The 23,357-nt window shown below is 45.0% G+C and overlaps 4 protein-coding genes across 8 annotated transcripts; 2 read left to right on the forward strand and 2 right to left on the reverse strand.

Annotated features, from left to right (window-relative positions):
* The first annotated feature begins 82 nt into the window (after positions 1 to 82).
* mterf3 (mitochondrial transcription termination factor 3) lies at positions 83 to 2,696 on the forward strand. Of its 4 annotated transcripts, none has more exons than XM_049751100.1 (8): positions 83 to 238; positions 481 to 733; positions 805 to 957; positions 1,024 to 1,213; positions 1,422 to 1,569; positions 1,680 to 1,751; positions 1,828 to 1,989; positions 2,065 to 2,696. In XM_049751100.1, the coding sequence occupies exons 1-8, from the start codon at positions 236 to 238 to the stop codon at positions 2,257 to 2,259; spliced, it is 1,176 nt and encodes a 391-aa protein (XP_049607057.1). In that variant the 5' UTR covers positions 83 to 235; the 3' UTR covers positions 2,260 to 2,696. The 4 variants fall into 4 exon arrangements, with proteins under 4 accessions (XP_049607057.1, XP_049607055.1, XP_049607056.1 ...); XM_049751098.1 differs by having other exon boundaries at positions 93 to 238; positions 450 to 733; XM_049751099.1 differs by having other exon boundaries at positions 102 to 238; positions 453 to 733.
* Positions 2,696 to 3,912, forward strand: uqcrb (ubiquinol-cytochrome c reductase binding protein). 2 transcript variants are annotated; one of them, XM_049751191.1, is made up of 4 exons: positions 2,696 to 2,785; positions 3,353 to 3,421; positions 3,491 to 3,657; positions 3,720 to 3,912. In XM_049751191.1, the coding sequence occupies exons 1-4, from the start codon at positions 2,767 to 2,769 to the stop codon at positions 3,795 to 3,797; spliced, it is 333 nt and encodes a 110-aa protein (XP_049607148.1). In that variant the 5' UTR covers positions 2,696 to 2,766; the 3' UTR covers positions 3,798 to 3,912. The 2 variants fall into 2 exon arrangements, with proteins under 2 accessions (XP_049607148.1, XP_049607149.1); XM_049751192.2 differs by lacking the exon at positions 3,353 to 3,421 and having other exon boundaries at positions 2,711 to 2,785.
* lrrc14b (leucine rich repeat containing 14B) lies at positions 3,901 to 7,972 on the reverse strand. The gene is made up of 3 exons (XM_049751081.1): positions 7,323 to 7,972; positions 6,581 to 7,212; positions 3,901 to 4,803 (listed from the first exon to the last, which is right to left on the reverse strand). The coding sequence occupies exons 1-3, from the start codon at positions 7,596 to 7,598 to the stop codon at positions 4,137 to 4,139; spliced, it is 1,575 nt and encodes a 524-aa protein (XP_049607038.1). The 5' UTR covers positions 7,599 to 7,972; the 3' UTR covers positions 3,901 to 4,136.
* A 144-nt stretch (positions 7,973 to 8,116) lies between these two features.
* gatad1 (GATA zinc finger domain containing 1) lies at positions 8,117 to 9,972 on the reverse strand. The gene is made up of 5 exons (XM_049751141.2): positions 9,537 to 9,972; positions 9,013 to 9,135; positions 8,875 to 8,934; positions 8,624 to 8,807; positions 8,117 to 8,473 (listed from the first exon to the last, which is right to left on the reverse strand). The coding sequence occupies exons 1-5, from the start codon at positions 9,732 to 9,734 to the stop codon at positions 8,295 to 8,297; spliced, it is 744 nt and encodes a 247-aa protein (XP_049607098.1). The 5' UTR covers positions 9,735 to 9,972; the 3' UTR covers positions 8,117 to 8,294.
* Positions 9,973 to 23,357: the final 13,385 nt, after the last annotated feature.

Here is a 23,357-nt window from a genome sequence, read left to right on the forward strand (position 1 = left end):
AATAAAATTGTATGAAACGTTGTTCAGTTTTAGAATGATTGTATTCACTCAAAACGTTATTAAACCAGAGTTAATAAACCTAAATTTTGCAATCGTAAACCCCGTAATGGCCACATGGTACATTCGTAGGACGACGCATTTCCGGGTGTGCGTACATCCCCAGTGAAAAGTAACATTGTACATTCTAATGTTTGTTGCGTCTGCGCAGCGGATTACCAGTCAAATTTGATTTTAGATGGTGAGTAAACACGTCTTTCTGCGATGTTTCTCTGAAAATGTTCGCGAGCATTAGCATGTTTTGTTTTTAGCCACCATCGATTAGTACAGTATCGTAATACGCAGGAAAGAAGGTACTATAGAAAAAAACAACAGAATGCAATAATAAATGCAAAAATCTGTTTGTCGACTTGAATGAAACGTATAAAAATAAACCCTCTGTATTTGTTTAGCAGAAGCAAAATGGCATCTTTCTGTGTGCAGCTGTGTATCAGGCACAGACTTGTTCTTCCGCTGAAGACGGTGGCTTTGACCGTCTGCACTCAAGCTCGTCGTTGCCGTACATTCATGAGGCCTCGTCGACCTCCAGATATCTCTGGGACGCATACAAAATATCAGCAGAGACCATGCATCTGCTTTTATAGCAATATGATCTCCAAACTGGAAGACAAAGAGTCAAACCAGTTAATACACTTGAATGATGATGTGTCGTCAAATGAAAGCCCCACATCGTTCGGTATGTACTACGTGTGGACATATTATATAGAAAGATCTTGCTAGGGAGGTGACTGTTTTCTTTGTCTTCAGATCAGGATGCTGCCACCAGATTGCACGCGCTGGAGGAGATCAGCGACGAAGAGGCTGCGAGTCTAACACCATATCCGTCCATCCCTCCAGCCTCCGCCTCTCTCAGAGAATACGTTGACCAGTCAGAGATGCTTGTAAAACTAGTGCAGCTTGGTAAATACTGAAGACGCACGCAAATCATATAGTTTTGCAGCATTTTTGATAAGGCCTCCCCGGCAGGGGTGAACCTGTGTAAGCTGGAGCAGAGGCCCAATGTCGGCTCCATGCTGCTCCGTCTCGTCTTTGATAAGGACGTGGCTCCGAGGCTGCTGTTCCTCAAAGGCATCGGTGTGGACGACTCTCATCTGGGCTACGTTGTCACACGCAACCCGTTAGTCCTCACGGAGGATTTGGAAAACCTTCAGGCCAGGTGACAAAATGTTGCCTCTAAAAGGGAGAATTTCTCCCAGACTCCTTGCTGGTACAATTCTGAGAACCTTTATTACCTGGCAGGCATTTTTACATTTTGTATTTCAAACATTGTTAACTCAACTGTTGTTGGCATTTATCAGAACCACATTGAAGGTCTGCTTTTGACTGTATGGAATTAATCATGTTTTCTCACTCTCTTCTCCAAGGGTGAACTATCTCAAGTCCAAAAAGTTCACGGCCGAGAATGTGGCATCGATGGTGTCCAGAGCTCCTTATCTTCTCAACTTCAGCGTGAAGAGGCTGGACAACCGTCTGGGTTTCTATCAGCAACAGCTGGGCCTCAACGCAGCCAACGTAAACATTTAATGCAACATCATCACTTTGTTGTCTGAAATGAGGAATGACACAGATGCTAATTTTCATGATGACATTTCAAATGAGATTTTTTTTTTTCTTCTATCCAGACTTGTAACATTGTCGCACGTCTGCCCAGACTGCTGTGTGGCAGTTTGGAGCCAGTTAAAGAAAATCTCAAGGTGATAGCATAACAAAAACATGTCATCGCCTGCTTTTTGGGACATTAACATTTGAACATGTGCGTTCCCGTTCCAGGTGTGCGAAATTGAGCTGGGCTTCAAAACCAATGAGATCCAACACATGGTCTTGGCTGTCCCCAAAATTCTGACGGGCAACAAGCGAAAGTTGACTCAAATATTCGACTTCCTCCACAACACCATGAAGGTGCCACATCACCTGATCGCCAAGTTCCCACAGGTACGTTGGACTTCACCTGCCGTGTCGTAGTTGACCCAAGCATCCATGTTCATTCTTTATTGTAACCTCCACCAGGTCTTTAATAACAAGCTCCTGCGCATAAAAGAGCGCCACCTGTTCCTGCAGTACCTGGAACGGGCACACTATGACCCAGATCAAAGCAGCTACGTTTCTCTGGAGCGCTTAACATCATCTCCGGATGCCACTTTTTGTACTGAGGTGGCTTTGGCCACGCTGGAAGATTTTTACGTCTTCCAAAAGACGCTTTAACGTAATATTTCTTGGTGTGGTGAAATTGGCTTTTTCTGTCTGTGCCATTGAAATTTGGGTGAGAGGCAGGTTCCACGCTGGACTGGTCAGCAATCACTCACGTCACACAAACACGCACTTGCTCACATTCACACACTATAAGGAAAATTTAAAATCTTTAGGGAACCTAAACGGTGTGTTCTTGGACAGTGGGAGGAAACCGGAGTACAGGTATCCAGTGTTTTTCAATGGGCTTTTTGGATCTAAATGTATTTTTTCCTTTTTCGCTATTTACAAAACCCCAATGGTACTGTACACTGCCAGCACTGTATTACACTTATTGAATTAAAACCAAATAATAGCTCACATTATTTTTATCTGAAACTATATGTAAAATGTGTTAAATTGCATTTGAAATTTCACGTTTTCTGTAAAAAAAATAAAATTGTCCAACTCGATTTGCGCATACGCCTCATTTCCGGACTGTTCCTTACCCACGATGCACCGCAGTGATCCCCAAAGTTCAACATGGCGGCGAGGGTACCAGGTAAAATTTTCCTCCCCATCAAAAAATATCGAATGTTTATTCTTCTTCTGAAGTGGGCACTGTCAAGTTAAGCAAGCAGCTGTGATATGTACCACTCGGTTCGAGTTCTGTAACGTGTAGGGCATTAGCTTGCTTTTGGATTCTTTTGAAATGCGTTTGTCCTTGTCCTGCCTGCTAGCTGATGCTAATGGCTAACCTGCATTTTGAGCTAATGTGCTAACAGTACACGAGGATTGATGACATCTCTTTAATATTCCCAAAGTGAATTAACGATTGCTTCGTATTACATTCAATACTTCGTGACGTTGATGATCGCGTCTAAAGCAGTGTTTCTCAACCTTCCTCGACCCTATACAAATATTTCTTATCGGGAGAAAAGAAATCTTAAGGCACAGCACTTACCAAAACATTGCATAAAGGTGTATATACAGGTCAGTTATGTACATGTTTTGATAACCCCCTCACAGCACATTGGTTGAGAAACACTGACTTAAAGAATTGGTTGTCAACGTTTTAGCATGTAAAAAGTAATATCAAGTTTGTGTGAAACCCATAAAAAAAACACAGTGGCTTCGGGCAGGCTTCTGGAGAGTGTACGCAAATGGTACTATGGCTTGAGTGGCTTCAACAAGCTTGGTAAGCACACAAAGTTAAAATAACCTTCAATCTTCGAAGAGAAACTCAATTTCGACTCCCCTGTGGCAGGTTTGATGCGAGACGACACGATGTACGAGGACAACGATGTAAAGGAGGCCCTGCAGAGGCTCCCGGAGAACGTCTACAATGACCGCATGTTCCGCATCAAGCGAGCTCTGGATCTGTCTATGAAGCATCAGATCCTCCCCAAGGACCAGTGGACAAAATATGAGGAGGTACAGTAGTGCACCCTTTGCCCTCACATGCAACATGTTGACAGCGCTTTTTGTGCGTTTAGGATGAGCCCTACCTGATGCCGTACCTGGATGAGGTCATCCGCGAAAGAAAAGAAAGAGAAGAATGGATGAAGAAATGAGTGAAAGCAAGAGAGCGGGGCCGGTTAATCCTTGCGCGAATATCCTTGGTGTTGTATTTAAAATAAAATAAAATAAAAGCCTATAGAGTCATTAAAGTGTCCATTTTGAAAAAAGGTCAGCTGTTTATCTTTATTGAAGTCAGCATTTTTGACATGGAAATGATTGCATACACTGTCATTTTCTAAAGTATGTGACATGGTCAAATGTTTTATTAGATTCATTAGATGTCGAGACGGGATACGGCAAAGCCCAGGCCTTCGAGTCAGAAGCGACATCGAGTTCCTTCATTCTACATGAAGGCAAAGATGAACATTGCATCAATGAAGCCACCTGACTGCTTAATTGTCCTTTTGTGCCCTCCTGTCATTGACTTCAGTGATGGTCGCCATGAAGTTCCCCATCACGCTGTTGAAGGACTTCAACATGGACACCCCCAGTTCATTGTTGGTCTCGTGAATATCCGGGTCGTAGACGCCCATGAGGGGGGTGCGCAGCTCCATGTCCCCTCTCCCGGCCCCTGCCAGGATCGCCAGCAGCTGCTCACTGACCTCCCAGAAGAGTGCCTCGTCGTACCGCAGCAGGGTAGCGTCGTCCAGCGGGTATGCAGCGTCCTCTGGGTAGCATTCGCGAGGAACGGGAAGCTCCACATACCTCAGCTTGGAGAACCCCGCCGCCAAGGAGCTCACGAGCCTGCGCTGGGCCGGCGCGCTCAGAGGGTTGCCCAGCAGCTTGAGCTCCTCCAGCACCCGGCAGCGGGACAGTGCCTCCACTAAGGCGACCCCATCCTCCACGCCGCACTCCTCCAACGCCAGGCTGGCCAGTGAGCCCGAGCAGCGGCCCAGCAGCTTGACGAAGGCTGCGGCAAAGTCGTCAAGGACTAGGTGGCCGCTAAGGTCCAGGCGCATCAGGTACTCGCTGTGCAGGCTGTTGGCCAGATAGGTCATGTCCACGCGGCTCAGGCGGCAGTTGGCCAGCTCCAAGCTTTCAAGCGGTGTCTGCAGGGGGCTGATTTATTTTCATTGAATTCAAACAGATCGTTTTAAGTAGTAGTATTGCAGTATTTGTACAAACCGGATTTGGTTGAAGTTGGGAAATTGTGTAAAATGTAAATGAATCTAAAATACAACAATTTGAAAATACTTCTCAACCCCTATTCAATTGAATACACTACAAAGAGAACATATTTAATGTTCAAACTGATAAACTTAATTGTTTTTTCCCAAATAATTAACTTCGAATTACATGGCTGCAACACTTCCAATAGAAGTTGGGAAAGGTGGCAACAAATACAGAGAAAGCTGAGAAATGCTCATCAAACACCTATTTGGAATATCCCACATGTGATCAGGCTAATTGGGCACCATGATTGGGTATAAAAGGAGCCTCCCCAAACATGCTCAGTCATTCACAAGCAAGGATGGGGTGAGGTTCACCACTCAGTCCACAACTGCGTGAGAAAATAGTTGAACAATTTTAAGAACATTTCTCAAAGCAAAATTGCAAGGAATTTAGGGTTTTCAACATCTGCGGTCCATAATATCAAAAGGTTCAGAGAATCTGGTGAAATCACTACACGTAAGCGCCACGGCCGGAAACCAAGACTGAATGACCGTGACCTTTGATCCCTCAGACGACACTGCCTTAAAAAAACGACATGAGTGTGTAAAGGATATCACACTCCTCAGGAAAACTTCAGAAAACCACTGTCAGTAAATACAGTTCATCACTACATCAGTAAGTGTGGGTTAAAACTCTACCATGCAAAGCAAAAGCCGTTTATGAACATCCAGAAACGCCGCCGGGTTCTCTGGGCCCGAGCTCATGTAAAATGGACTGATGCACAATGAAAAAGTGTTTTGTGGTCTGATGAGTCCACTTTTCAAATTGTTTTTGGAAATACTGGACGTTGTGTCCTCTGGACCAAAGAGGAAACGGACCATCTGGACTGTTATCAACGCAAAGTTCAAAAGCCAACATCTGTGATGGTATGGGGGTACATTAGTTCCCATGGCATAGGTGACTTACATTTCTGTGAAGGCAACATAAATGCTGAAAAGTACATACAGATTTTGGAGCAACATATGCTGCCGTCCAAGCAACGTCTTTTTCGTGGACGCTTCTGCTTATTTCAGCAAGATAATGCCAAGGCACATTCTGCACGTGTTACAACAGCGTGGCTTCGAAGTAAAAGTGTCCAGGTTCTCCCCTTGCGCGCTTGCAGTCCAGACCTGTCTCCCATTGAAAATGTGTGGCGCATTATGAAGCGTAAAATACGACAGGGAAGACCACGGACTGGTGAACAACTGAAGCGGTTCATCAAGCAAGAATGGGAAAGAATTCCACATGAGAAGCAAAGAGAATTAGTCTCCTCTCTTCCAAAACGTTAATTGAGTGTTATTAAAAGGAAAGGTGATGTAATGAAGTGGTAAACATGCCCTTTCCCAACTTCTACTGCGCGTTGCAGCCATGAAATTCCAAGTTAATTATTTGAAAAATAAAATAAAGTTAATGAGTTTGAGCATTAAATATGTTGTCTTTGTAGTGTATTCAATTGAATATAGGTTGAAAAGGATTTTGAAATCATTGTATTTTGTTTTTATTTACATTTTACACAATTTCCCAACTTCAACCGAATCCGGTTTGTATTGTATTGAATGCAGATGTATCGATGCAAGATTTTCTCTGAAACAAACTCACTCGGTCACTGCCAGTCCACTAAAGATGAATTTTGCATTCTATAGCTAAATTTGGTGTCATTCGTGGACTCCAAGTTTGGTCTCACCTGAGCAATTTCCTCAGGTGGCCCGTGAGCGTGGAGAATCCCACACAGAGCTCGGTCAGGCTGCTGAGCTTGGCCATCAGGTTCCCGAGCACGCCCATCAGCTGTTGCTCATCCGCTCCCAACCTCCTGACATCCAGCGCGCCTGTCGGCAGCGTGAGGGAGCACAACCTGGGGAAGTCCACCTTGGAGAGCAGTACCTCCAGGTGGACGGCCTCCAGCGGGACGTTGTGCACCACCTCCAGCTTGGTCACATGCTCGGGCTGGGCCAGCCGCAGGACGTAGAAGAGCTGCTTGAGGGCGAGCGAATCGGCCCGGAAGGTCACGAAACGCAGCTTGAGGGGCGAGTGGCGCGCTAGTATCAAGGCCTGCGTCACCAGCTGGTAGTTGCGGCCCGTGACGAAGCCATTAAGACGCACGTCCATGGCGGCTTCTAATGCCGAGGGGGGCACAGCGTCGTCCTCCTGCACGGCTGCCGCTGTCTCGTAGCACAGCTGGCTCAGCAGCTCCGTGCGAGCCCAGCGGCCCAGGGTGGTCCCGCACGGGCATTCCTGCCGCTCCACATCTTTCAAGGACGTCAGGTCCACAGCGCGCAGGCTTTTGGCATACGTGCTCGGCGGGGACAACACGTAGTCCTTTACAAAACAAAAACAACTGCAATCTGCTTACCTTGAATAATTCACAATGTTAAACCCGGCGGGGAAGTTAATTCTGAAACAGTTTGTGGAAAAACAAGCAGCTATACCTTCAAGCCGGTACAAAGTGCAGTGAGACACGGCCGGCAGGTGCGCGAGGTAAGGTCGTCGGGGCAGTCGGGCGTCTCGCACAGCAGCTTTTGCAGGTGCAGCTCAGGCAGCGGCCATGTGCGCACCAATGCTCTCAACAACTCGGGCCGCTCGTGCAGGTAGCAGGCCTTGAAGAGGGGCGGGTACGCGTCAAAGGACACGCAGGCCAGCTTTTGCTCAGCACTTGGACCGCTGCAGACGAAGGCCTCACATGAGAGAAATCGCAGAGACTTCATGCTTTCGCTTCAAGCAGGCCACTGGCGCTGCCTTGTTTTGCTCTGACTGTTGAGACGAGGTCTCGCGGCGGCTGAGGGGGGGGTGTTGGTTATTTATAGGAACAGCTGTCTCTCGTCCTTTGCCAGTCACCTTTGTGTGCTGAGCTGTGCTTGTATTATTTTTTAGGTGGGGGGGGGGGGAGAATTAAACTACTTTGGGGTTTAATTGTCATATTGCATCATGAAATCGAATTTTTACAGCTAGCGATTTTACAAGAATCATCTTTTTTTTTTCAAGATAAAAAAGTAATAGTAATAATACTTGTTTTTCTGTATAGTCAAAAGAATAGTCATATTTTTTTTTAGATCTGAAATATTGCGAATTAAGTGACAATTTATCAAGTTAAAATATATGCTTGTGAGAATTTACCCAGATTTTTTTTTCCATTTGAGTTGTAAATTAATTAACTATTCTTAGTGTAATTTTTTTACCATTTCAATTTACAAACAAAATACTTTTAGTAAGAATACAGCTCATCTCAAGAGGAATATATACATACATATCTGTATATATTTTTTTTACAAAACGAGGCTTACAATGCATTAGACACAAAGGAAACAAGCAAAGCCAACTTAGTGACTGCAAGAAAAACAAACAACATAACACGTGACTGTTCAAGTCAATCCGAGTCCGTGTCTGTTAAAACGTCATCCGCGCTACACGCACTCTTTGATGGCATGGGCGGGCGTGGGCCCAATGTGCATCCAGATGTAACCTTTCTGCGGCCGCACGGGGACAGTGGGGAAGGGCGCACTCCGTGACTTGAAGTACTCGGACGGCGCGTGACACACAAAGTCCAGGTACTCCATCTTCCTGGGCAGGTCCTCCTCCGGACCTCAAAGCAGACACAAAAAACAAATTACACACATCCCGCCATTTTGAAGGCCTGCAATTAATCTTAAATTCAGATGTTCTAGCTGGCTATATTAGTTTTATTTCTGTATCACAAAACCTGGCATTTGGCAGTGGGAGGCATCTCGCTCACCCAAAATATAGGTGCCGGCGTCGAAGTGGTCTTTGGGGCTAGCCTGTGTGGGAATGAGCCAGGTGAGCGCAGCACTCTTCTCGCAGTACTGGTCCTGAACGAAGCCTCGTATCTGGGCATAGTAGGCCTTCCCGTCCTCTTCGTCAGTCACCTTGATCACGTCGCCGATCTGGTAGTACACGCCCTGCCATGGTGCCGTATTGCTTAGAAAAATCCAACGTGACGGCAGGGGGGCAAAAGGGTCCGAGTACCTTGTAAAACACTGACTCCGCTGTGATAACTGTGGAGACGGATTCGGGCGCTTTGATTGGCTGAAGTGCAGAGATGAGTGTTTATGAGGCGGGGGACAAAGAGTGTGCATGAAAGCCACAGATGTAGGTTTAACTTACATTCTTGAGCTTGAAAATGTGTCTCCTGCCCTTGCCTTTGGTGGACACTTTCTTCTCGGACGCTGGGGTTTTATACTTGGTGCTCCTCAGACGCGCCGACCGCCTGTGGATCTCCTGCTTTGACTGAACAGCACAATTTTCTTTTTTAATCTGCTCCAGACAATACTACAGTTGATTACGCTTGCAAGTTTTCCCTGACATCTTTTCTGTGCTAACCTCCTCACTTCCTGCTTTTCCTTCTTCCCTAGTTGACCTACCTCTTTCCTATGCTCTTTCCTAGTTTAATTCCTCACCACCTTCTTTTTCATTTTTTCTTTCCTTCTTCCACTTTCTTCGCTCCTGACTCCAATAATTTTCCATTATTGTCAGTACCTGTAAAAAATTATCCAAGTTAATTTAAAAAATCTTACACCTAATGTGGCCCCACATGACTATTTACATATATTATATATATTTGAAGACGATCCAAGCGTATAGTTTGCCACGTGTATTTCAGTGCGATTGGTCCCAATCTGTCTCCTTACCTGCTTGCCTCCACCATTGCTGGGCTGAGTGCTAGACGACGCGGAGGCTGCCGACGGGCCGCCGCCACCACCGCTGGTAACGATGCTGCTCTTCACCGAGCAATTATTGCACAAAATCTCTCCCTGATTTCCTTTCTTCCACATGGACGACGAGTTGGTCTTGCAGACGGCGCAGCATGGCTTCAGGCCCAGCGGCATCCTTCACACAATCAATAATAAAAATATCCTGCGAGCTGGTTTTCATCCGGAAACGCCATACAAGTGCACCGAAGACTGTAGGATTACTCCTTTAACGTGACGGCTAAACTAAGATGATTTTAGGTCGATGAAGACCACTTATTACAATAAAATCGTCTTTTATAACGTGTATTTATTGATTGACTGAGCTAAAGAAAAACAAGATCTTCTTCGTTGCTGTTTTTGTTGTGATGGGTTTGCTGCCACCTGCCGAATTGGTGCTTGATGGTTTCGATTATCTAATGTTCTAATACAAATTAACGTTTCAGAAATAAAATGACCAAAAGCCAAAACAAATTAACATTTCAAAAAACAAACTGAATACTGTATGATGTTTTACAGACAACTGTGGCTATGGTGTTTGTTTTGTGTCAATAAGTTGAACGAAACTTTTTAAAACGCAAGCAAAAGACATCAAGCCGCAAGCAAAAAAAAAAAAAAAAAAATCAATTAAAAATACCAAACGCAAAAAAAAAAAAAAAGAATTCAAATAAAAAATGCAAGATTGCAAGAAAAAAAATGTGAACTGGTGTGAAATATTTTATTGCGCTCCCTGACATTTTGCTTCTGCTCCGTGATACTTTGCTTCTGCTACATTATATTTTGGTTCTGCTCCGTGATTCTTTGCTTCTGCTCCCAGTTTTTTTGATTGCAGTTTTGACAAAAACATGAAGCGTGGGTGGGATTTCCATGGGTGCAATCCTATTGGTGTTTTTGCGTTTAACGGACATTTAAGCAAGCGCATAAGCGGCTCTTGCGACGGGTACTCTGCTTCTGATTGGTTCTTCCAACAACGCGACACTGACCAAATTACCGTCCAAAACGATCCGTGTGTGTGTGTGTGTGTGTGTGTGTGTGTGTGTGTGTGTGTGTGTGTGTGTGTGTGTGTGTGTGTGCGTGCGTGCGTGCGTGTGTGTGTGTGTGCGTGCGTGCGTGGTTGGCCGCTGTGGCGATAACGACAGACAGCCACGCTGCATGTGCAATCTCTTGCAGGTAACAATTCCAAAGTGCATGCCTGTCCTGTCTTACCTCAGACTGCACTGACATCCTGCAAGAGATTGTGGATGCAATGTGGTTGTTGTTATCACATAGTAAATTAGGGTGACCTGTGGGGTATCCCAGAAAGCAAGTTCAACATACGCTGAGTTTATCCCTGAACCCTGAGTTGACTTACTCTGAGTATTCAGTTCCAGAAAAGCAGATCTGAGTTAGTTCAATTAATAATAATAATAATAATAATAATAATAATAATAATAACTAGAAAATGCAATTTCTGGAGAAATTGCGTGTGAAGGCGAAGACTTTGAATAACTTCTTGGGGAATGCTGCCGAATGATGATGAAACGAGTTGAATTACTTGAGAAATGTAGAAAATAGAAGTGTAAAACGAAATTTTGGAGAATTAGTGGTGAATTTCAAAATTGAAAATGTGTAATTTTTGGCAAGTGGGAAGTTGAGGAATAGGTAGGAAAATGATGAACAGTTGAAAGGTGGAACGGATTGAATCGGTTGAAAAATGTAGAAATAGAGTTGAAAAAATTTTTGGGGGAGAATTTGGCGTAAATTTCAAAATTGAAAATTTTGAACTTTTGGTAAGTGGAAAATTGTAGAATAGGTAGGAAAAAGATGAACAGTTGAAAGACAGAAAAGAAGCCAGTCGATGTCCGCAACTCACCGTTCTCAAAGCGGGGGGGTGTGGATCATATCCTCACGGGGCCGCCGTGAAGATGTGGTCCCCCGTGTAACTTGGGCTAGAAACGAGGCAACCTGTTCAAATTTGCCACACTACCCAAACAGACCCTCAGGAAGACAGAAAAAAAGCCAGGATTCACTGTTCTCAAAATGGGGGGGGGGGGGGGGGGGGGGGGGGACACATATCCTCACGGGGCCGCCGTGAGGATATGTTCTCCCCCTGTAATTTGGGCTAGTGAAGGAATGGGGTTGAAATACAAAATGTCCTGCCTAGGTACAAAAACAGATATGCTCAAACCTCATTGAATAAAGTACATAAGTAGACAAGTATATTCACATATTAAATCAATAAAAGAAAAAATTTAAGCATATAATTATACCTGCACACGAAACCAATAAAGAAGACATCACTAGACATTTTTATACGTATATGGTGATGACATAGGTTTTTATAACTTCATGATCTGATATGTATTTCTGTGCACTTTGAAATAACAAATGTTTGTTGATATATTGCCTGAATAGCATACCGACCCTTAAGGAACTGTTGAATGCATGCCTGATGTTATTCTAATTCACGGACACGGCCCAAGGTGTCTAAGAATGTTTTGTACTTTATTATGTCTTATGTTTTGATTAATGCTCGATGTGATGTCGTATTTTGCCTAATGCTAGATGCCAGCCTTGGATTACTATTGAATGTTCTGGACAGAAAGAAAATGTTTTAACTAATAATGAAAACTACGGTCGGAAGCATAGTTAAACTAGAAAATGCAATTTCTGGGGAAATTGCGTGTGAAGGCGAAGACTTTGAATAACTTCTTGTGGAATGATGCCGAATGATGTTGAAATGAGTTGAATTACTTGACAAATGTGGAAATTAGAAGTGTAAAACGAAATTTTGGAGAATTTGTGGTGAAAATTTGTAATTTTGGTAAGAGGGAAGTTGTGGAATACGTAGGAAAATGATGAACAGTTGAAAGTTTGAACGGGTTGAATCGGTTGAACAATGTAGAAATTAGAGTAGAAAAACGAAATTTTGGAGAATTTGGTTGAATTTCAAATTTGGAATTTTTGGAAAGTGGGAAGTTGTGGAATAGGTAGGCAAAAGATGAACAGTTGAGTTGAAATTTGGAATGGGTTGAAATCGGTTGAACAATGTAGAAATTAGAGCAGAAAAATGAAATTTTTGAGAATTTGGTTGAATTTCAAATTTGAAAGTTTGGAATTTTTGGTAAGTGGGAAGTTGTGGAATGGGTAGGCAAAAGATGAACAGTTGAAAGTTGGAATGGGTTGAATCGGTTGAACAATGTAGAAATTAGAGTAGAAAAATGAAATTTTGGAGAATTTGGTTGAATTTCAAATTTGAAAGTTTGGAATTTTTGGTAAGTGGGAAGTTGTGGAATAGGTAGGCAAAAGATGAATAGTTGAAAGTTGGAATGGGTTGAATTGGTAGCGAAATGTAGAAATGAGAGTAGAAAAATGAAATTTTGGAGAATTTGGTTGGTTGGTCAACATAATAAATACATATCGGATCATAAAGTTATAACTACTTTAGTCATTACCACATATCAACAATGTCTAGTTATGTCTTCTTTATTGATTTGGTGTGTAGGTATATTTATGGCTTAACATTTTTCTTTTATTGATTTAGTATGTGAATATATTTGTCTGCTTATGTACTTTATTCAATGAGGTGTGAGCATATCTGTTTTTGTAGCTAGGCAGGACTTTTTGTTTTTCGACCCAATTTCGTGACTCCCTCTGTTGACCTCAGTTTAACTGAGGTCACCAAAAACCGTTGATACTACCAGGGTCCCTCTGTTGGCACACCACGTCTCTCTGTGGAGCCGCTTCAAGTCCCTCTGTGGGGCTGCCAATGAGTGAGAAAAATAAGCATAGATAAAACTCATACCCTGACATATGTCAAGATGGAGAAAGGAGAGGCAATTGGCCCAGATGAAATTCCAGTGGCAGCATGGAACTATCAAGTAGAGATGGCAGGGGAGATTCTGACCAGATTGTTTAATAGAAATCCTTAAAAAGCTAGAAGATGCCTGAGGAAAGGTGCTGGTTCCTATTTTTTATTTCAGATCAAAGCGATGCGCAGAACTGCAGTAGCTACAGAGGTGTTATGTTGATCAGGCATAGCATGAAGTTATGGGAAAGAATGTTAGAAGCGAGGCTTGGAAATCTCAACTGGCCAAAATAATGGAGAGTGTGGCAGAGATGAAGATGTTGCATTTTAATTTTGTAGAAGTGGTGCGGGAGGACATGCAGATGGTTGGTGTGACAGGACAAAAAGATTTGGAAAAGATTACTCTGCTGTCACGGCCCCTAACAGGAGCAGCCTCTTATTATTATAACTTTTTTTTTTTAAATAAAAATGTACAAGTGTAGGCACTGCAATTGTGTGGGCACTCCCTGGCTTCTGCTGGGGTGTGGGCAGGTTTTGTGCCATAATTCCTCAATTTAGAAGTTTTACTTTGACTTTATTTATTTTTTTTTTAATTTGGAAAAAAAAAATCTGCAATGTAGTGAAACCGCGATAAAAAAAAACGCGATGTAGTGAGGAATTTTTGTACTTATTTCAGCTATACATACTAAAATACAAAACTTGAAAAAAGTGACGTTCACATCCGGGGGGTGGCGGCAAAGTCCGCCGTTAAATGACGAGAAGAAGAAGAAGTAGAAGACGAAGAAGAAGAAGAAAAAGTACATCAGTAGCTGCAGCTGACCAAACTAGTAGTACACATCCTTCTATAGCAGTGGTTCCCAAACTTTTTCAGACTAGCGCCCGCTTGGCTCCCCAGTGAATTCCTAGAATTTCAAGTGTGGGCTGTGACGCCAGCATTCTCGTAATTCGCGCGCTGAGCTTTCCGATACAGTTTTACACTAATGCCACCCACAAACCTTCCCCTGGAACCCTTCCATTAAAATGAGTGGCCCGAGGAAAAGAAAGGTGGACACTGAGTGCTGAGTGTTTAAAAAAAAAAAGAGTAGACAATTTGGCTCGACTTACGTGTGTGAGCAGACGTTCAGCCACATGAACGTCAGCAAAGCCCGTCACAGATCTAGGTTAAAGGACCGACACCTCAGCGCTATACTAAGAATTACCACAACAAATTTTACTCCAGACCATGATGCACTTGCAAATAATGGAGACCAACAATACTATTAATTTCTTTATTACTTTATTTAGATGTATTCTTTCACTGATTCTTCAAGATGATGTATTTGGTCAGAATGTTTGCCGTTTGATGTGATTTCGCCTAGATAAACATATTTCATAAATCTGACCTGCAGGCGCAGAAGTGATGGAAACTATTATTCCTAATAACAATGTTGTTTATAATGAGAATCACCGATAGTAATTTTTGGGTGATTTTTTTTTAATGCTGTTAATAAATGCATTTGTTTTCAAAAAGCTTTTTTTGAATATCCATGCTTTACTACTGTTGGATTTGGTCGTCAATTTGGGAAGTGCGCTATCCACGCCTCATGGCAAAAGCCATAGCCAATCACCTGTTATCCAATTTACTCACTGTGTGCTTGTTTTATTTCTTCAGTTTTAGGAAAAGGCTAAGACACCGAAACAAAATTTAGACTTACACAGGTTGGTTGAGTTCAATCACAATTCTTGTTAAGAAAGCTCTGTTTTCAGGAAAGTACAATACAGCGCTGGGCCTTTCATGCGACCATGCGCAAGAGCAGAGAGTCTCCATTCAGAAAAGGCAATGTTCAAGGTTCTTTGGTCAGCTTATATTCAGTTGCACATGCCAGTGTGGGCCGAGTTTGATGGGTGATGAGTCAGGGGGTGTGGCAATTTTCGCAGGAGAGTTTGATTCCATGGGAGTGGGTGCTGGTTCGGTGAGAGCTGGTTCCATGGGGGTGGGTGCTGATTATGGGCAATTCGGTGTGTGTGGCGGCTGTTGTTTTCCTTTCCGTCTTTCGGCCTTGGCGATCACCTTTGGCCGGGTTCTTGGTTGTTTTCCTCCTGCCGCTCTTCCTCTGGTACCTCGACCGGTTTTATCGCCAAGTGCCCTTCCTGTAAACCATTCTTGCACATACATCCACTTCGCCCACTGTCGCACACCGCCCGTTCGTCATTCTTTCAATTTTGTCATTTTGTACGGAATTATGTGAACTTTTGGCTGTGACATCATCAATTTGTTAATGTTCCCTGACTATGCAAAGTTCTTACTCACCATTTACCATGCATTTGTTTATTTTGACACTATCTTTTGACGCACATCTTTTCATTGTTAGGAAAAACATTTCCCTCTGTCCAGAACTTTCAGTAGTAATCCAAAACTGGCGTCTAGCATTAATCAAAACATAAAATATAATCAAGTACTGAACATTTTTAAACGACTTTGGCAGTGTCCGTGATTTAGAAAATTGTCAGGCATGCATTAAACAGTTCCTTAAGGGTCATTAACCTATTCAGGCAATGTATCAAAAAACATTTGTGTGCACAGAAATACATATCAGATCATAAAGTTATAAAAACCTTTGTCAATACCACCTATCAAAAATGTCTAGTTATGTCTTCTTTATTGATTTGGTGTGTAGGTATAATTACATGCTTAAAATGTTTCTGTTATTGATTTAATATGTGAATATACTTGTTTGCCTATGTACTTTATTCAATGAGGTTTGAGAATATCTGTTTTTGTAGTTAGGCAGGACTTTTTGTATTTCGACCCCATTTCTTCACTACCTACTAAAAGTACAAACCTTTTATGCAATGACCTTTACATGTCCTTTCTATTACTTCACACAAACACTACATCCATCTGCTCCTGGTTCGGCCCCCCGGTCTAAATTTAGAACCAAATTCGGCCCGCCAGTCAAAAAGTTTGCCCACCCCTGCTCTAGACCCTGCAGACATTTTTTTGGCCCTCGGGGTCACTAAAAGACTAGCGTTTTGCGAGCGGAGGTTATGAGACGGAACGTGAGGAACGAATAGGTCGACAAGATATGAAGGCACTAAGCTATGCAATGATTTATAGGTTAATAGAAGAACCTTGAAGTCACATCTTAAATGGACCGGGAGCCAATATAAGTTGGCTAATATTGGGATAATGTGATCAAATTTTCTTGTCCGTTAGAGCAGCCTTGAAGCAGTATTTTGTACTAACTGTAGACTTTTGATACTGGACTTAGGAGGACCAGAGAATAATGCATTACAGTAGTCCAAGCGCGACGTAATAAAGGCATGTGTAATAGTTTCCGCATCACCGGTCCAGATGGTCGGACGAATCTTAGCAATATTACGAAGGTGAAAAAACGCAATTCTAGTTATGTATTTAATGTGCTTTTGAAAGGAGAGCGTTTGGTCAAAGCCTCATCGGCATCACAGTCTCGAAAGACCATAGAGTTATTGTGTATGGAGGTTAGGTGTTCTTTGCACAGCGTCTGCTGTGGCTGGTGAGTCCAATCCGTGAGAGACAGACACGGTCGCAGATGTTACAGGTGTGGGCCGGTGAAGGTGGGGGCATGGTGGCTTGCTGCTTCCTCAACTTCCTTTTCGTTTCTCGATGTTGAGCCAGGGTGATTTTGTGGGTCTGCAGCCCGTTTCGGAGAGCCTGTTGCCATTTGTGGTGATCCTGGGTGACGTCTTCCCAGGTGGCTGGGTTGATGTTAAAGGATTTGAGGTCTTGTTTGCAGAGATCCTTGTAGCGGAGCAGTGGGCGGCCTACTTGCCTTTTGCCTGATTTTAGCTCTGCATATACGTAAGATGTCCTTTGGCATACGACCGTCTTCCATCCAAAAGACTTGGCCCAGCCAACAGAGACGCCGCTGCTTCAGCAGGGAGAGCATAGTGGGGAGCTGTGCACTCTCCAGGACTGCACCGTCTGTGATCCTGTCCCGCCAGGTGATGCCCAGTATGCGTGTCAGGTAATGCAGATGGAAAGAGTTCAGCCTTCTCTCCTGATGTGCATAAAGAGTTTAGGCATCGCTGCCATACAAGAGTGTACTGACGACACAGGCCCTGTACACTTGCACCTTTGTATGGATGGTGAGCTTGCTGTTCTGCCATACTCTGGATGTCAGTTTTCCAAAGGTAGAATCTGCTTTCCCAATCCGGCTGCTGACTTCAGCATCGAGTGACAAATTGCAGGTGATGGTAGACCCAAGATAGATAAAGCTGCTTACAGCTTCCGGTGTGTAGTTGTTGATGGTTTTGGAGGGTGGGACAGTGGTCCCCTGGCCCATTGTCTTGGTTTTGTTTAGGCTGATGGTCAGGTTGAAGTCCTGACATGCTTGGCTGAACCGGTCTAGGAGAATCTGCAGGTGTTCCTTAGTGTGTGTTGCCAGTGCTGCATCATCAGCAAACAACAAGTCCCGAATGGTGAGTGGTCTGACCTTGGTTTTTGCTCTCAGTCAGGATAGGTTGAATAGTTTGCCGTCTGCCCTAGTGTGTAAGTAAACTCTCTCAGTTGATGCGCCGAAGGCTTGGCGCAGGAGGAGAGAGAAGAATATCCCAAACAGAGTGGGTGCCAGCACGCATCCCTGTTTGACACCACAGCGGGCTCAGAAGTGCACCCGTCGTACTGGACAGTACCTTTCATGTCAGTGTGGAAAGACTGAAGGATGCTGAGGAGTTTTGGCGGGCAACCTATCCGTTCCACCAGTTGGAAGAGGCCGCTCCTGCTCACCAGGTCGAAAGCCTTGGTAAAGTCAACGAAGGCCATGTAGAGAGGTTTATGTTGTTCTCTGCACTTCTCCTGCAGCTGTCTCACGGTGAAGATCATATCCAGAGTTGATCTTCCTGCTCTGAACCCTGCCTGTGACTCTGGGTAGAGCTTCTCTGCGAGGACTTGGAGTCTATTTAGTACAACTCGAGTAAAGAGCTTACCGGTAATGCTGAGTAGGGAGATGCCATGGTAGTTGTTACAGTTACTCTTGTCTCCCTTGTTTTTGTACTAGGTGACAATGTTGGCATTTCTCATGTCCTGTGGGACAGAGCCTTCTTTCCAGCACAGGCATAAGAGCTCGTGCAGTCTATGCTGAAGACCAGGCTTCCCACACTTGCGGACTTCGGCTGTTATCCCATCGGTGCCTGGATCTTTTCCGCTGGGCAGGCTGTTAATTGCTTTGCTTAGTTCCTCAGTCGTTGGTTCCATGTCGAGCTCTTCCATAACAGGTAGATGCCCTACATGCCTGAGGGCTGCATCAGAGACACTGTTGTCCCTGGCATTGAGCTCTGAGTAGTGTTCCACCCAGCGGTCCAGCTGCTTAGAGTGTTCAGCGATGGTTTCTCCCGAAGCTGATTTCAATGGGACGATTGTGCGGGGTGAGGGTCCAAGTGCCTTTTTGATGTCGTCAAACATGAGTCTGATGTTGCCTGTGTCAGCAGCTGCATGAATGTTGCTGCAGAGCTGTAGCCAATAGTCATTGGCACAACGTCTCGCGGCTTGTTGGAGTTTCCCCCTAGAAGATCGGAGGGCCTGTAGAGTTTTGGTGTTTGGAGTGTGCTTGTAATTTGTGAGTGCGACGTGTTTTTCTTCAAGGATTGGTGCCAATGATGTTAAATTGGCATTGAACCAGTCGTTTGGCTTTCCCTGCTTTTTGCCAAAGACTGACAGGGCCGTGCTGTGTATGGCATCCCTCAAGCCATCCCAGTACTGCTGGGCAGAGCTGGACAGGGGTGGGTCGTGGAGGGAGACCGCTAAGGCACAGAGGAAGGCTGTAGCTTTGGTTGGGTCAGTTGTTTTGCTGCTGCGATGCGATGGTTTGGACCTGTGTAGGTTTTTTGCCTGTAGCTTGACTCGACAGAGCACAAGAGAGTGGTCTGTGTCACAGACTGCACAGTGGAGACTGCGTGTTTGAAGGATGCCTCTGAGATCAGAAGTGCGTGTTATGATCAGGTCTAACTGGTGCCAGTGACCTGGAGCGTGGAGGTCTCTGTTATTATTCTTATTCTTATTTTTGCAAGAACCACACGTGGAGAGTATGCCCTTTTTAAGCACTTGCAAATGGAGTCATTCGTCGCTGTGCATACAGCGATGATCGAATGAGGTCTGACTCAGGCCTCTTGCAAGAGCATTTTTATTGATAAGAAACAGGGTGGGGGTGAGAGTGGACAGGATGGAGTTGAAGCCTCTGACCTCTGGTCCAAGCATATTAGGGGGTGTTTTACGACGTTGTGTAAGACAACACAAGCTAGGTTATTTATTACAGGTTACATTCCAATTTAAGCATAAAACTAATCTAGCTAGGTTATTTATTACAGCCAACCCTAATATATCCCTCCTGTTTATCATATGATTATGTCACCCCAATCAACAAATACAAGCAAGAAAATATAACGAAGAAAGAAGAATAGAAAAAATAATAAAAAAACTCAATAAATAACAGATGATAGTGGGTGGGTTCGGGATTGTCAAGGGTGATACATGATACAAACAACAACAATGACAGCAACTATTTCCAGTGAAGATGAGGCTTTTCCTTAATACTTAATACTCCAGTCCAAATTTAGTGCGTGAGTGAAAAACCTGCGGCAAGATGTTTCAATGCAGGAAAAGTCTCACACTGCCTTAGGCGACCAGAATGCTATCAATAAAAAAAGAAAAAGAAAAACACAGAAACAGTACATCATTGTATCCATCACTTGCGAGGCATTTTCGACGGTCAAATCATCAAGTTTCTGTAAAATATGCTCAGCTAAACAGCATCTACGCAATCCACGTTTCGCAGCACATTATAGTCATCACATCCATCATGTCTGAGAAGTTGTATATGTACTTGTGCGACGGTAGAAGACAACCCTCGTCACAGCAGACTTCAAACACGGGATAACACGGGTCGTAAACAAGCACAACAACACCAGCACAACAAGCACAGGTGTCACTAGTTTCAACAGCAACTGCCACCAAGCGCCAGAGAATAGCCATGAAAATAAATCCCATTGATGTGGGACGTTGTCTTTTGACATGGCCTGCTGTAAGTTCTTCAGTGAATCCATGGTTTCGTTGATGTGTGTGTCATTTTCTCCTGGTATGTATGTGCAACAGGAAGTCCCAATAATGTGGCACACACCACCTTGTGCTGCCGTCAATAAGTCCAGAACCATCCTGTTTTGCAAGACCATCAGTCTAATAGCCAGAATCTCTCGATTTTGTCCATCGTTGACTTGCAGTGAGAGATTCACAAAGCATTGAAAATGATAGTTCAGTGTCTCGATGAAGAGTGATTGTTTTCCAACTCCAATCCAAGGAAAAAGTGCATGAACAACTTTGTGTCCGACGGACCATACTTTATGGTCGTCTGGAACATTCGCACCCCAGACGGGGTCATGAGGGTCAAAGGTTGCAATCGCCCTGCGTCGACGTCCAGAAGAGTTGTGTGCTGTCATCAGCTGACGATGTTGTATCCTGTAGGTGTGGTCTGTCACCCCTACTGGTGCACACACTCCTGTCCAGTTGGCGGGCAGCATCAGATAAACCTTGTGACCACAAAGCCACCAGCCATTCTGTATGAAGTATGTTCCGTTTGATGGTGCAGCCATGTTGGTCGGAGAGCCCTCACCACCTGAAATGGCTCTCTTATCCTGACACTCAGTGGTGATGTCCAAAGCTCCCATCCAGTTTCCTCCTAGAGAGCAGTCGTCGTTAATGCATTTGTGGGTCTCGTTACCTTGGATGTAACGTGTGTAATTCACTACAGCTGGTCTCTCTGTGTAGGCCACTTGCGGCAATGTCCGTCCTTTAACAGTCATACTGAGATTTGTCCAGAAAAGCCGATCACAGGCACCGTCTGCAAGTCCAGGGCGGGAAGGGTCGGCATCACTGACTGTGACAGCACGGTGTTGATATCCAACTCCTCCCATGGATGCCATACATTTCGCTTCAGTGACATTCATTGCTCTGGCCTCCAAGTGAACTTGTGTGGAGGAAGGGGGGAGTTTCGAACACACATAACACCCCTCTTGTGTGTGAGCGCTCACAGTGAACTATACATACCAGTACCAAGTGTTGGTTTCGTATGGGTTTCTGGGGTCCCATGACCAGTCCTCAAAGTTCTCATCGTGTGACCATCGTTTTCCACGGTCAACATTGTCACTTGGTCTGTTCAAATGAGTCCATAGACCATAGCACACTCCAACCACAACGCAGCAGAGGATCCACCTGGCATGTGGAGCCCCGTTGCTACTAGGATCCATCCATCCATTTTCTGAACCGCTTAGTCCCCACGGGGGTCGCGGGCGTGCTGGAGCCTATCCCAGCCGTCATCGGGCAGTAGGCGGGGGACACCCTGAACTGGTTGCCAGCCAATCGCAGTGCTACTAGGATGACAACTGATAAGGGCGGTTCGGTCCCTGTATCACCGATGCCAGAGTCTGGTCCGCATTTCCGGCAGTAAGTCGGATTTGTTCCCAGTGAGGGTTGGACTCCGCCAAGGCTGCCCTTTGTCACCGATTCTGTTCATAATTTTTATGGACAGAATTTCTAGGCGCAGCCGAGGCATTGAGGGGGTCCGGTTTGGGGACCTCAGCATCGCGTCTCTGCTTTTTGCAGATGACGTGGTGCTGTTGGCTTCTTCAGGCCGTGATCTCCAGCTCTCACTGGAACGGTTCGCAGCCGAGTGTGAAGCGGTCGGGCTGAGGGTCAGCACCTCCAAATCCGAGTCCATGGTCCTCGGTCGGAAAAAAGTGGAATGCCCTCTCCGGATCGGGGATGAAATCCTGCCCCAAGTGGAGGAGTTCAAGTATCTTGGAGTCTTGTTCACGAGTGAGGGGAGGATGGAGCGTGAGATCGACAGGCGGATCAGCGTCGACAATAATGCGGACCCTGTACCGGTCTGTCGTGGTGAAGAGAGAGCTGAGCCATTAGGCGAAGCTCTCAATTTACCGGTCGATTTACACTCCTACCCTCACCTTTGGTCATGAGCTATGGGTCGTGACCGAAAGAACGAGATCCCGGATACAAGCGGCCGAAATGAGTTTTCTCCGCAGGATGTCCGGGCTCTCACTTAGAGATAGGGTGAGAAGCTCGGTCATCCGGGAGAGACTCGGAGTAGAGTTGCTACTCCTCCAGGTTGAGAGGAGCCAGATGAGGTGGCTCGGGCATCTTATCAGGATGCCTCCTGGACGCCTCCCTGGGGAGGTGTTCCGGGCATGTCCCACTGGTAGGAGACCCCGGGGACGACCCAGGACGCACTGGAGAGACTATGTCTCTCAACTGGCCTGGGAACGCCTTGGGATCCCCCGGGATGAGCTGGATGAAGTGGCTGGGAGTCCCTCCTAAAGCTGCTGCCCCCGCGACCCGACTCCGGATAAGCGGAAGATGGATGGATGGATGGATGGATGGATGGATGGAGACAATTGCTACTATAACACCTAAATTAATGGAGCAGAACTGGGATACAATATATACCGTATTTGCCGGTGTATTGGTCGACCTTTTTCGATCCAAAATCGACCGAAAAAAATCGACCTCGACTTATACACAGAGTCACAAAATTTAACTTCGTATTCATCGCTTCAAATGTAACCAAGGCCGTTTCTCATGCATCTCATTGTGCGTGGGTGTGCGTCCGTCAGGCTCATCAAACAGCGAGAAACTGAATCATTATAAAGCGTTCGTCGCATTAACACGCATCCTCAGCAACAATTTCAAATATTCTCACCTCAATAACGGACATCGAAAGCCAGGCAGCGACGATGACTGAGTGCACCGGCCGCTGGAAGTCGAATGCGGCCCCACGATCTCATCCGAGGTGCTTGTAAAGTGCCGAACCGCTGGGCCGGGGCCATTTTCGGCCACTTGGCGCATGCTCACGGCCTTTCGGCGGTGCCGGGCGGCCTGCGCGAGTGCACCGGCCGCTGGAAGTCGAATAAGGCTCCGCGATCTCATCCGCGGTGCTTACAAACAGCCGATC

Source organism: Syngnathus scovelli, chromosome 19 (assembly GCF_024217435.2).
Source record: "Syngnathus scovelli strain Florida chromosome 19, RoL_Ssco_1.2, whole genome shotgun sequence".
Taxonomy (NCBI): domain Eukaryota; kingdom Metazoa; phylum Chordata; class Actinopteri; order Syngnathiformes; family Syngnathidae; genus Syngnathus; species Syngnathus scovelli.